This window comes from Heteronotia binoei, chromosome 1 (genome assembly GCF_032191835.1).
Source record: "Heteronotia binoei isolate CCM8104 ecotype False Entrance Well chromosome 1, APGP_CSIRO_Hbin_v1, whole genome shotgun sequence".
Taxonomy (NCBI): domain Eukaryota; kingdom Metazoa; phylum Chordata; class Lepidosauria; order Squamata; family Gekkonidae; genus Heteronotia; species Heteronotia binoei.
In genome coordinates this window covers 32161265-32174124 of record NC_083223.1, presented here as the reverse complement: position 1 = coordinate 32174124, position 12860 = coordinate 32161265, and the positions used below count along the sequence as shown (strand labels likewise).

Sequence of the window (12860 nt, the reverse complement as noted above, 5' to 3'; positions counted from 1 at the left end):
GGTTCTCTTGTAATTACAAAGCATGGCAAATTATGGACGCTGTTACTACAACTCCCATGAACCCAGAGAAAGGGGTGAGGTAGGAGAGCCTATCAGAAGTCACGAAGAAGACTTCGGGGAAGGCCATGTGATCAGGACACCCTTCCCCCCCTGCCCGCTGCGTCGTGCTGGGCTGATGTTTTCAGAACCGTATTAGGGATAAAAACTAACTGAAGAGGTAGGTGTGGAAATCATTTTGATTTTAATTTTTTAGGCATTCTCAAGAAGACTGGATCCTGATAGGGCTTTTCTTGTTGTTACTGAACTGTAGAACATCAGTAATCTCTTTCCAGGAATACATTCTATGTACACATTGTTGCCATCGAAGGTTACAGAACAAAGTAGTGACAATAAAGGAAACGGGCATCGAATGGTAATCTTTTAAGTCCAACATATAAGTGTAGCGTTTCAGTTGCTTGTGACCAATCTAGCAATAATGTCATCGCTGCTAAAAGTCCTGCCTCTGGGCCAGAAATTCCAGGCTCTGACAACTGCCTGGATATCTTGTATATCAACTGTATCCAACAAGGAATTTGTAATCTTAAGTAGTTCTCCCAGCATTCACCGTGTTCAGAAACTGTCTCAGGTCATCTTGGCCTTTTGGTTTCTTTTTAAACATTTTTAACTGATTGTTTCTCCCGTTTCAATCAATCACTTTTCCCCTTCAGCCGAAGAATGTCAGAAACTGCTCTTCCTTTACAATTTATACAAAACCTAAGCTGTCAACCCAGTCATCTGATTTTCCTTCTTTCTATCTGAACTGCCCCTTCAAACCACAACATTCCTTATAATCTGTAGAATGTGTTTTAGGGGTAAGCAATCAAAATGCAATTTGATATCTTGTTTTGTTTGAATTTTCATTCTTTCGTGGTGACAATTTTTGACAGTGCATCTTCTTGTGGTAGTAGTTCTTGTTCTGATTTTTTTTTTAAAAAAATACAGCCATGCGCTAGTGTTAGAAGTGAGACTGGCCCCCCTAACAGGTTTGGGATCTTGTCTCCTTGGCCAGCTATGCCTTTCCATGTCTTTTTCATCCACCCACAGCTAGAATTGAGTTTTCCACTTCAGTGTTCTGTTAGAACAACTGCTCTGATACTATGCAGTTTCCATCCTTGCTGTTTTTTTGGGATTTTGGGTACAGCTTTGTCCATGTAGTGGCCTTTTGTCCCAGGAGTGAACTGCTCAAGTGAAAATAATTTTCAAGGACAAACTCTTGAGTCACAAAACCATCCAAAGCTACACCAGAAATTTAGAGATCAGTGTTGTTTACAAAGTGATTATCTACCCGGCTTAAATGGGTGACATATTAAGGGATTTCCCAAGTGTCTGCTATGATCCTAAAGGTAACTGAATGTAAAGAATAGAAGAAGTTTGGGCATCGCTTTTTAAAAATTTCTGCATGAAAAAGTGCATCTTCCTAAAATCACCTCTTCAGCCTAATTACTAAAGGTACTGGAGTCTTGCATTCCATTGCCTCTGGTCATCCTGTTTCTAGCACTTTGGCAAATGTGTATCTATCCATGAATTGCAATTGCTGTCTGTCTGTCTGTCTGGGGCAGGTGTGTCAAACATGGCAGCCCTTGGGGTGAATCAGGCCCTCGGAAGGCTTCTATCAGGCCCCCAAGCAACTGGCTGTCATCTACTTCCTTCTCCCTCTCTCTTGCTTCCTTCTGCATCACAGTTTGCTTTGTGTCATCCCTGGGATTATCCTCAATTAAAGAAGGCTTCCAGTGTGGTCAGAAAGCTGGCTTTATTGATAGAACAGTAGTGATACAAGTCTGTGTTAGAACTCGCTCACCTTTGGGGTGACCAGTCCTGGCCCGCCAAATTCTCAGTGCAAAAAGCCCATGTAAAAGCAATACAAATTGGTTCCCACCAACATCTTGTTCTCACTAGACACTATGCAGCTGAGCTGTCTCTGAGAAGAGATAAACATGACCTTGAGGTACCAGTGTACTCCCTTCTGCAGGGCTGAAATGAATGCATGTATTTGTTGCAAAGGACAGAGCACAGCTAAGGTGCAGCAAGCAAAGTGCATCCTTCCTCATTCAGTGTACAGGCACAGAAAAATGGCAAGGCCCGTTGACACTTTGCCAGGCTTGCTCAGTTGCACAGGAGCTACAGAGCAATGCCTCTATTTTCTCCTCCCTTGGCTGAGGCTCCTCCCTTGGTGAAAGAAGGGGGTAGATTGCTTGCTTCAAAGGAATCTCTGGCTCTTTCCTTCCTTCCCCAGAGGACCAGGAGGGGAAGGAGCCTCAGCCAATAGAAGGAAGAGAGGCTTGGCTCAGTAGCTCTGCTGTGCATTTGAGAGAGCCTGGATTGCGCAGGTGAAATAGAAAGGAAGCAACTGTCAAGTGGTGATGTTTACGCATATTTTATTTTAAGTTTAAAAAAAATCTTTGTTTTGTCTGTGTCCTTTATAAAGTTTATACCTCTGCTACCTGACATTACCTTTTTGTGACACACATGGCCCAGCCCAGCAAGGTCTCATTTATGTCAGATCCGGCCCTCATAACAAATTATTTTGAAACTCCTAATCTAGGCATACATGTTTCCTTTGTCTATATTTTATGCTTGCAATACTGTTATGAGGTAGGTTAGGCTGAGAGAGAGCAGGGCACCAGTGAGCTTCATCGACAAGCAGGGATTTTAACCCAGACCTCCCAAATCCTGATTTAACATTCTGTTTCCTGTAGCCCCAGAAGGTAGAACCAGAACCAATGGGTTGAAATTAAACCAAAAGAGTTTCCCGCTCAACATTAGGAAGAACTTCCTGACCATTAGAGAGGTTCTTCAGTGGAACAGGCTTCCTTGGGAAGTGGTGGGCTCTCCTTCCTTGGAGGTTTTTAAACTGAGGCTAGATGGCCGTCTGACAGCAATGAGATCCTGTGAATTTAGGGGGAGGTGTTTGTGAGTTTCCTGCATTGTGCAGGGGGTTGGACTAGGTGACCCTGGAGGTCTCTTCCAACTCTATGATTCTAACTAAACTTTTCAGATTGGCTTGCTCAAAAAAGAAAACAAAAGAATCTGAAATGAAAGAAGAACAAATTAGTAAGTCTGAAGTCTCTTCTTTACCTTTTGATTATTGAGTCCCTGGTAGGAGGTCCCTGGTAGGAGGGCCCCTGACCCTCTCCCGTAGAAAGGATCAGATTGTAGCCTATATCAGCATTAGCAGTTTTAGCTGCTAACAGTTCAAACCTTGGCATGGTAGAAGGGAAAGGGCAACCTTAGCCCCCTTCTTTTTAGAGCTAAGGATGAGAGTGGAGACTGACAAGAAGGGATGGAGAAGATTTTTGGTAGTGTCTCAGTCAATAACCAGAGATTTGAGCAATCAGAAGCTTTAATTCACTTTTTGTTGCAGATGTTGTGATGTCGTCTGGATCACTTTCAGCCTCAAGATGTAGGTTTCCAACTGTTGGTGCCTTTTTGATTACTCTCGCAGACCATTTTCCTCTTTGAGTGTAGACCAGGAGTGTCAAACTCATTTGTTATGGGAGCTGGATCTGACATAAATGAGACCTTGTCGGGGCGGGCCACACATGTCATAAAATGTAATGCCAGATAGCAGAGATACCCATACATGTTTTGGCCCCTAAGGGCCTTTCTTAGTGGTCAATATATAAAATGGAACAAAGACAATACATCCAGGAATAAAAATGATAATAGGTCAGGTGTTGCTTCTTATGTGATGTGTGGTTACTTAAAATTATATAAAGAAAGGCATAGTTGGATTATCCTGAAAACTTCACACACACATCAGAATATTCATCTTTATGGTTCTCTGGTGCAGGGTATCTAATATCACTGGATGTGAGGTAACACCATCAAAAGTTGCTTTCTAATCACATCCAGTGGTATTAGATACTCTAGTGCATGTTTTGCTCATACACAATGGCTTATACACAGTTTGAAAAACAACTGTATTCTTTGAAATATTGCCCATCTTTCTAGGTAACAGAGGCATAACTATCATGGGGGTCTGCTTGTCCATAGTATTTGAAAAAGAAAGCATAGTAATGTGTGCACTATAAACTCATTGAAAGACAAAATTAGCTTGTGAGAACTAATTTTCTTTTTGTCATCGTTTTCACCACAGATCATGGCTTTGAAAGAAGTTTCTAGCAATAAATGTTTTGAGGGTTTTCAGAAGGTGTTTGAACATGACAGGTAAATACTATGAAAGTAATCTGATTATAACAGAAATTTGGATCTAGATCAGCATTTCCACAGGTGCAGGGAGCATTCTTGTCCCACTTAGTCAATCCTGTGTAGGGCTTTTTTTTTTAGCAGGAACCACAGAAACACAGTTCCAGCTGGTTGGCATCAGGGGGTGTGGCCTAATATGCAAATGAGTTCCTGCTAGGCTTTCCCTATAAAAAAGCCCTGCTGCTATGGCAACCTGACATTCCCCCCCTTGACATCCGGTTTCTGGTACTGAAGGGATCTCCTCTTCCCCAGATACAGGATTTAGGGCTTCAATGGGAAGGGGAAAGTGGGAAAATCATACTCCATAAGCAGGTATCCTTGCATTCATGGAACTGCTATTTTGGCTCTGATCTATAGTTTACACATTTTGAGATGAGATAATGCTTTATTTAAAGAATAATGTTTATCTTAATAGAAATAATTTTCAGAAATTTGTTGGCTGTAGTTCAGAAGTTTGATGCTGGATGAATTATTGCTTGGATTCAGCAGATAATTTCTGCAAATGGAATGCTGTGATTTAAGACAATTCCTGCCTTCTGGGTCTTAGGATGTGTCAGGACAGTGGAGAGATAAAACCTTTGTATTCGAAGTGTTTGCTTTAAGCATTCATTTCTGGTAATTTAACCTGGGTAGATTATTAAAAGTATAATTTGTGTTTCATACTGATGTATGATTATTGCATTTTATTGTTGCAGTGCTGTGCTGAAATGTAAAATGAAGTTTGGGATTTATCTACCCCCAAAGGCAAAAACTGAGAAATGTCCTGTGCTGTATTGGCTCTCAGGTAAATATTTTGAAGTAGCTTTTGAAGTAGCTTTTTGAAAAAGATTTCACCAATAGTTGTTGAAACTAATGCTGGGAACAATGAAATTTTTAAATGTGCCTGTACCATTTCATTTCTCATATATTACTCAAGGATAAATGATGTCAGCTGATTCATTTTCTGTGCATTTTTTAAAAAAATGTTAGAAACCAGAAGTGCAGAAATATGATAGAACCCTCCCCTCAATGAATGCAGAAATCAAAATCCCATAGACCAGGGGTGGCTAACGGTAGCTCTCCAGATGTTTTTTTTTGCCTACAACTCCCCTCAGCCCCAGCCAGCATGGCCAATGGCTGGGGCTGATGGGAACTGTAGGCAAAAAACATCTGGAGAGCTACTGTTGGCCACCCCTGCCGTAGACCTTGGTATATGGGGTCATATTGACTCCCACACAGAGTATAAAATGCAATGTTTTGGAATAACAGGTTGTTTTTGGAATATATAGAACAGTTTTTACTAAAAGTGCATTGTGGATCAGTGTCTTCCCCACCCCCACCACTACTGGAAACTTTTGCTTATGATTTACAATTGTGATTTAACTCACTGTTCTTTCAGAGTGTAAGCTTAAGTGCTGTTTTTAAACTTTCAAGGTCTTGTTGAAACAAATTTTAGCCAAATATAGCTCCTTCCAACTATCACTTTGACTGCTAGCTGCTAAATGTATGAAACTGTCCATGTAACTGAGTTAAGATTTAATCCTTTTAAAGTGTTGGTTGCTGTTAATAATTATCCCTTATATGCCCTCACATATCTTAAAATTTGAGTTTATTTTACTTTATAAAGTATATATCCCACTTTTCTCCCCAGTGGAACCCCAACTGGCTTACAGTGTTCTCCCCTTCTCCATTTTATTGCTGCAACAACCCTGTGAGGTAGTTTAGGTTGAGTGCATGTGACAAACCCAGTATCATTCAACAAGTTATCATGGTGGAGTTAGGGTTGCCAATCTCCAGGTGTCATTGCAGCTGATCTCCAGGCGACACACCTGGAAAAAATGTTGGCTTTGGAAGGTGAACTCTATGACATTGTACCCTGCTGAGGGCCCTGCCCAAATCCCACCCTCCTTAGACTCCATCCCCCAAATCCCAAGGTATTTCCCAACCTGCACCCGGCAAACCTAGGTAGAGTAGTGGTTTAAACCTGGGTCTTCCAGATGCTAGTCCAACATTCTAACCAGTACACCATGCTGGCTCTCAGATAACGCCCCCAACATTCCTCATCTCTCACAATTTCACACATTGTGTTAGATAATGGATAGCAAAATAACAGCTTCTAAATGTTTTGCAGTTTCCAAGCTAAGATAGAGTAACTTTGAAATGTTTTGAATGTAGAGTTTTGTTAACTGAAATAGCTTTCATACTGGGTTTATATTTGTGTTCAAGAAATGGAACATTTGGATTTTTAGGTATGTTAATCTGCAGTCTTTTTCAAATAAATTAATTTTTAAAAAACTGGGCCAAAGGGTTTTACCAGACGCAAGCTGGGAACTCCTTGTATCTCACCTAAAATGTCTGCTTGTGCTAAGGGGGCATTGGATTTTCACCGGCATCCAATTCTCTCTCCCCCCCCCCCCCAAAGCCATTGTTGGGCATCCCCAGTCCCCCAGGAGCAGCTTGTTTGGGATGGGGCATTTTGGACTGCAGCGGAAGCAGGGAGCTGCTTCTGCGGAGGGAACTTTTAGGCAGGATTGAAGTCATGATGTTGGAGATGCATTAATGCTCACAGCATAGGTTCCAAGTTGGAAAGCTGAATCACAACAGTATTAGTATTATAATATCCTCCTGTTGTTCCAGGCTTAACATGCACAGAACAAAATTTCATCACAAAAGCAGCCTTCCATCAAGCTGCAGCTGAACACGGCCTTGTTGTGGTTGCTCCGGATACCAGCCCACGTAAGTGATGTGCCAGTGAGCATCAAATTGATACTGTCATTGATTACTTGTAGCTCTTTGCTTTGTCAGTAAACCACTAGTGCCACCCTAATCCAGAATTAGGCCTCTTAAACTCCTTAGAAGTCAGTGGGTGCATTAGGGTGTAACTCTATTTAGGATTGCACTGCACAGCTGGTATATAAATCTAGAGTGGTTGTGTGATTCATATTCAGTGTGCCGGCATGCTGCATAGAAGTACTGTGCTGGAAAAGAAAACTACAATATCTTAATGCTAGTTTTAAAAGTTTATTGGTTAAGGTAATAGTCAGCTACAGGGTGAGTTAAATTTGTCCTGTCTCATTACCAATGCTGGTATCTCCACGCCTATTCCCCTTCTACATATCACACCTAATCCAATCAACCCTGCTGTTGTCATTCACCTGCTATTGCCATTTGACTTCTGAAATCATCTTTATAAAGTTTGTTTCTCTGGTTGCTGGTTTTACATTTGATGACACGCATGGCCTGGCCCAACAAAGTGACATTTGTATCAGATCCAGGCCTCGTAACAAATGAATTTGACACTTCTGATCAAGACTGTGACCACAGTGTTATTACATTCAGCATTTATGTAAATAGGGAGTTGCCCCAAAAGACCAACATAACCACTTTTAACTTTACAAGGGGTAACTTCTCTCAAGTGAGGGGGCTTATGAAGAAGAAACTGAAAGGAAAAGTAGGGAATGTCAATTCTCTTTGGGAAGCTTAGAGACTATTTAAAACTACAATCCTAGAAGCTCAAATAAAATGTACACTGCAGGTTTGGAAAAGTACAGATAGATATTAAAAAAGGTTTGCATGGGATAGGACTTAAGTTTATGCTTTCCAAAAGCAACTAGACTAATAGTGGAATCCTCTACAGATTTATTCCAATCTAAATGCATTGAAATAATGGGCTTAGACTGGGGCACGTGTGTGTAGAATTGTACTAAAAATCTTGCTGACCCCCATTTTCTCTTGCGCATCGCTAACTCCTGCATGACTGGTGAAGCTAGAGTAGATGCAGGTTCTCTAATTACTTCCTTTGCCTGCTGAGAGGGACAGAACAAGCACTGACTTTCTGCCTTTTCTAACAGTTCAAGAGTCCTGGTAGCAACACCCACCTTGAGTTACCCACCCTTGTTTTGTATGTTTTCCCCAGTGCCAGGAAGATTTTTTTTCTGCCCAGATGTTTCCTGATTTCCTGGCAGATTTTTATGCTGGGCCAGCCTTTTAAAAGATCTTTCCCATTCACTGAGAAGACTTTGCCCAACAAAGACTTTTCAGAGGAAGTCTTTTTTTAAAAAAAAGAAAAGAACACTTGCTATTTTCTTTCTCCCATGTCTCTCCTCACAGGCATGGGGTGGGGGGACTGTGAGTGGTCGTGGTTCTTTCACAAGTACTCTGGGCAGAGATGATTCTGAATGAAGAATTTCTTTCCATTGCAGGTGGATGCAGTATTAAAGGCGAAGACGAGAGCTGGGATTTTGGCACTGGTGCTGGCTTTTATGTGGATGCCACTGAAGAACCATGGAAAACCAATTATCGGATGTATTCTTACATAAAGGATGAGGTGCTTATTCCTCAGCTTGGGCAAAGTACCCCAATGTTCAGTGGGAGTGTACAATTGCCTTCAGTTTTGTAACTATATAGAATTCAGTGTCAGATGGGGATGCCCAGACTTTCGTTTTTTCTTCTTCTTCTTTCAAAGTAGTTCTGATGATTAGGCTTCCTGTGGTTTTATTCCTGCCCAGAGTTTAGAAATTCTGACACGGACAAAGGATCTATTTTGGTCTCTTTGAGAGCCAGTGTGGTGTAATGTTTAAGAGCAGCAGACTCTAATCTGGAGAACCGAGTTTAATTCCCCAGTCCTCTTCCACCTGAAGCCTGCTGGGTGACTTTGAGCCATCCACAGTTCTTTCAGAACTCTCCCAGCCCCCCTACCTCACAACAGGTGACTGTTCTGGGAGGAGGAAGAGAATGGGATTGTAAGCCATTCTGAGACTCCTCAAGGTAGAGAAAAGCCAGTTATAAAAACCTACTCTTCTTCTCTCCTTGTAAGTTTATCTCTGTCTGTTCTTCACTCCTTTTGTTTACATGAATTTATGAGGGTATGGCACCCCATGATTCTTTAGCAGTTCTTCTCATTTAGCTGAATGTTTTGACCCTTTTCCCAGAAGCAGATGGATAAGGACAATACATGTAGTCTAAATATGCAAAAGTCTTTACATCCCAAAGGCCACAAGTACTGCAGGAGCCCTTGCAGAATTACTATGAGTCTCCACAAGTCAGGAAGAAATGATGGGGCTTCTTTAGCAGTAGCTGGTAGAACAAAGATAATTTGACTGCAGTATGTCCTTCATAGTGAGAATCATTCATCTATTTTGAGACTCAGTATGTCTTTTTTCCCTCAGTGAAAATGTGAATAGCCTGAAGTTTCCTTTTTTCCCCCTACAAATGTTTTCCAGCTGCCTAATCTGATAAATGCCAATTTTCCGGTTGACTCTGAGAGAATGTCTATTTCAGGACATTCAATGGGAGGTCATGGAGCTCTCATCCTTGCTTTGAAGAACCCTGGAAAATATAAAGTAAGATTCTGAAGCTTAAACGTCAAATAATATTGGCAAATTAAATGACAATGCAAGGGTGGGGAAACATTCCGTAGACAAATGAATCCCTTTTATTACATGTTTTATCAGCATGTGCACAGCAGATGTAAGAGTAATATTTTTGACAGCTTAAAATGTTGATAGTACAGCACAGCAAAAAATCTGAAATGATTTGATTCTTATCTGTCTGTGTATGCTGCTCCCGCCACACACACACATCATGGGAGGGAAAAGGTGATCTGGGGTTGTTTGGTGCAGTAGAAAAAAAGATAGACTTGAAAGAGATCATATTCATAATTTGTTTGAAAAGCATCTTCCTCTTAACCAGGAAATGTGGAGGAAAGGATCCTGTGAAAAAGCTTTCCAAGACAAATGATATATATTTTTTCATTTATCCTAATACCTGATTCCTGGCATCTGTCTATAAGCATACAAGAGTCAGGCTGGAGGACCTAAACTGCGGTCATGGAAAAATGTCTAGTTTGGCCCTTACAATCCTGTCTTAAATGAACTTTTCATACATCAAGGGAAGGCAGCTTTGAAGCAACCTTGTCTGTATGTCAACTTTGCATATATCTGACATTGATGAGAGTAACTGGGGAAACCTAAATCCAGATTTTTGCATTAACTTTACTTTCATCTTCTGTTTCCAAACAGTCCGTTTCAGCGTTTGCTCCAATCTGCAACCCTGTTCAGTGCCCCTGGGGGAAGAAAGCTTTCAGTGGATACCTAGGATCAAATGTTACTGCATGGGAGGTAGGGTTTTGCCAGAGTCGGTTTGATGTGACACAGCCTGGCACAGAAGGGCAGAAATACGTTTTCATGGGAAAGGCCAACTTGTCTCTTGGAACTTTCCCACTCACCAAGGTTCTTATCCTGTTGCCACTGCGTTTAGAATCCACTTCTGTGCTTTTGGGGACTTCACTGTCGCCAAGCAACCAGAGTGTCTGAAGCACTTCTCTATCGTCATGATACATGACTTCCTTGGCAGCTTATTTATGTGCACTTCAAAATATTATTGTTAAGAACACTTGTATGCCACCATTCTGCCCAATCAGTGCTACTATTAAGATGATTAACAGGTAAAGCAAAACATTATTAAAAACAATTAAAACTCGAACTAAATTTGTTAGATTATGAGGTAGATTACATAACAAAAGTATATTAAAATCACATAAAACAGTAATTCAAACATAGGGCAGGAAGGTGGAATCACTGTGGGAACATAAGATAAAACAAAAAAGTCTTCACCCATATATATATGTATGTGTATTTATTTTACTTAATTTATACTCCACCTTCCTTGTTGAGTCTCAAGACAGATTTACTACAACATTGAATGTTTCCCTTGAATGCATACTAGGTCAGTATTGGGTTTAAGTCTCAGATCTTCAAACATAGCTTTTTTTAGAGTCACAGTAATATTTTCACCTTTCTGAGGATCTTGCTTGGTCACTGTTCTTAGAAGTAAATGTCCTTTTATCCTTTGCAGGCATATGATGCCACGCACATTGCAAAGTCCTACCAAGGTTCCCCTCTGGATATTCTAATTGATCAAGGCAAAGATGACCAGTTCCTTTCAGCCGGGCAGTTGCTGCCTGATAATTTCATTGCTGCCTGCACAGAGTGTAAGGTCCCCGTGGTCTTCAGAATGCAGCAGGTAAGGCCAGCTTCCTTTTATATTTCAGTGGCATGTGGGTCTTGGAAGACCATTGGACCTACATTTCCAGTTCCATACGTGGTCAAGTCACATTTCCTTCTGTGGGGAGATGCACTGCTGGCTTTGCAGTGGGAGCCTGTACTTCTCCACATTTTGCAGGGGGAATGCCAAAGTTCCCTTTAGATTCCCTTCCTTTGTTTCAGGTGGAATGCCAAAGTTCCTTTAGACTTCCTACCTTCTTGAACAAGAACAAAACCCAGTATAGAATCATAGAGTTGGAAGGGATCTCCAGGGTCATCTAGTCCAAACCCCTCCACAATGCAGGAAACTCACAAATAACTCCCCCTAAATTCATGCTTCCTTGGTCCCCAATTCATGACATAAAAAATGGATTACAAAGCTGGGGACAGAGCCAATAGTGAAAGACCTATGAATTTGTGCAGAGACCAAAGTGATTGTTTCACCCAGGTCCCTCTTTTCTGCCTGTTTCCAAGCCCCAGCAACTAGTTCGATTTTCCTTCTGTCTAAAACACCAAATACTTAGGGGAGAATGTGTAGTAGATCTCTTCTTGTCCAAGGATTCGGATTAGACTAACTTGCCTGAAAGTGATCCATCTTTTCTTCTCCCTAGGGCTATGATCACAGTTACTACTTCATAACAACATTCATTAACGACCATATCAGACACCATGCGAAATACCTCAACGCTTGACTGAAGCCCTGCAGTGAGTGACCTTTGATCATACAAGATAATGGAAAGTATCAGTGGAAATTTTCAGCCAGAATGATTTGCATCATTCATGCCCATTGAAATGTGATCCTGATTTTCTCCCTGGTCTTTGAATAAATATTTTTTTAAAAGTTTGATGAATTTTGAATTATTTTAAATGCTGTAGGGAACACCACTGTGAAGTTACAATCCGCCTAGCACTACTGTAGCCAACAGCAAGACAGGCAGTTTTAGCTATCCCGGTACAGTTCCTCTGCTTCTGCCAAGTAATGATGTGGCAGATGGGGGTCCACCAGGGTCAGTATTGCCCATCCATACTGGCAGGTGTTTCAGAGTCTCCATTAGAGGCCTTCACATTACTTTCTACCTGATCCTTTTAACTGGAAATGCTGGGGATCTGCACACAAAGCAGGTGCTCTTCCTGTTAGCTACATCCCTCCCCAGGCAATCCATAGGTGGAAGTCCTTGCATCTGTAGAAATAGCGTGCTAGATCCAACCCAGCTATTGTAGTCTCCTTTATCAGCTGCATAAAGTAGCCATCAAAGTGAGATATTTATAGGCCCTCTGAGCAGTGTACCCTCTAAGCTAAGTTAGTGTGAGCTGGCTCACAGTTTTTTAACCTCCAGCTCACACATTTTTGTCTTAGCTCAGTAAGGGGATGACCCCAGAGCAAACTAATTTATGCAGCAGCCAAATCGCTTGCTCACAACTGTGATGCCAGTAGCACATAAAGTAGAATTTTTGCTCACAAGACTCCACAGCTTAGAGTCAGCATTCCTGAATCCAGAGAACAACAATAAATCATAAAATGAAGCAAAGGATCTAACATTGCAAGATACAATAGTGTGCAGGTCAGTGTAATATTACTCACAACCTTAGAAA

General features: G+C 41.3%; 1 protein-coding gene across 1 annotated transcript; it reads left to right on the top strand.

The window, feature by feature from the left end:
• On the top strand, window positions 1-12112 carry ESD (esterase D). The gene is made up of 9 exons (XM_060233106.1): window positions 1-217; window positions 4136-4206; window positions 4941-5029; window positions 6862-6960; window positions 8427-8551; window positions 9447-9566; window positions 10245-10343; window positions 11080-11247; window positions 11879-12112. The coding sequence occupies exons 2-9, from the start codon at window positions 4139-4141 to the stop codon at window positions 11957-11959; spliced, it is 849 nt and encodes a 282-aa protein (XP_060089089.1). The 5' UTR covers window positions 1-217; window positions 4136-4138; the 3' UTR covers window positions 11960-12112.
• The last annotated feature ends 748 nt before the right edge of the window (window positions 12113-12860 follow it).

Bases quoted from the DNA above. Each gene is read 5' to 3' on its own strand.
- ESD (XM_060233106.1), top strand. From the start codon at position 4,139: ATGGCTTTGAAAGAAGTTTCTAGCAATAAATGTTTTGAGGGTTTTCAG. The intron at 6,961-8,426 runs GTAAGTGATGTG...TTTCCATTGCAG, and splicing joins TGCTCCGGATACCAGCCCAC to GTGGATGCAGTATTAAAGGC. The intron at 9,567-10,244 runs GTAAGATTCTGA...GTTTCCAAACAG, and splicing joins AGAACCCTGGAAAATATAAA to TCCGTTTCAGCGTTTGCTCC.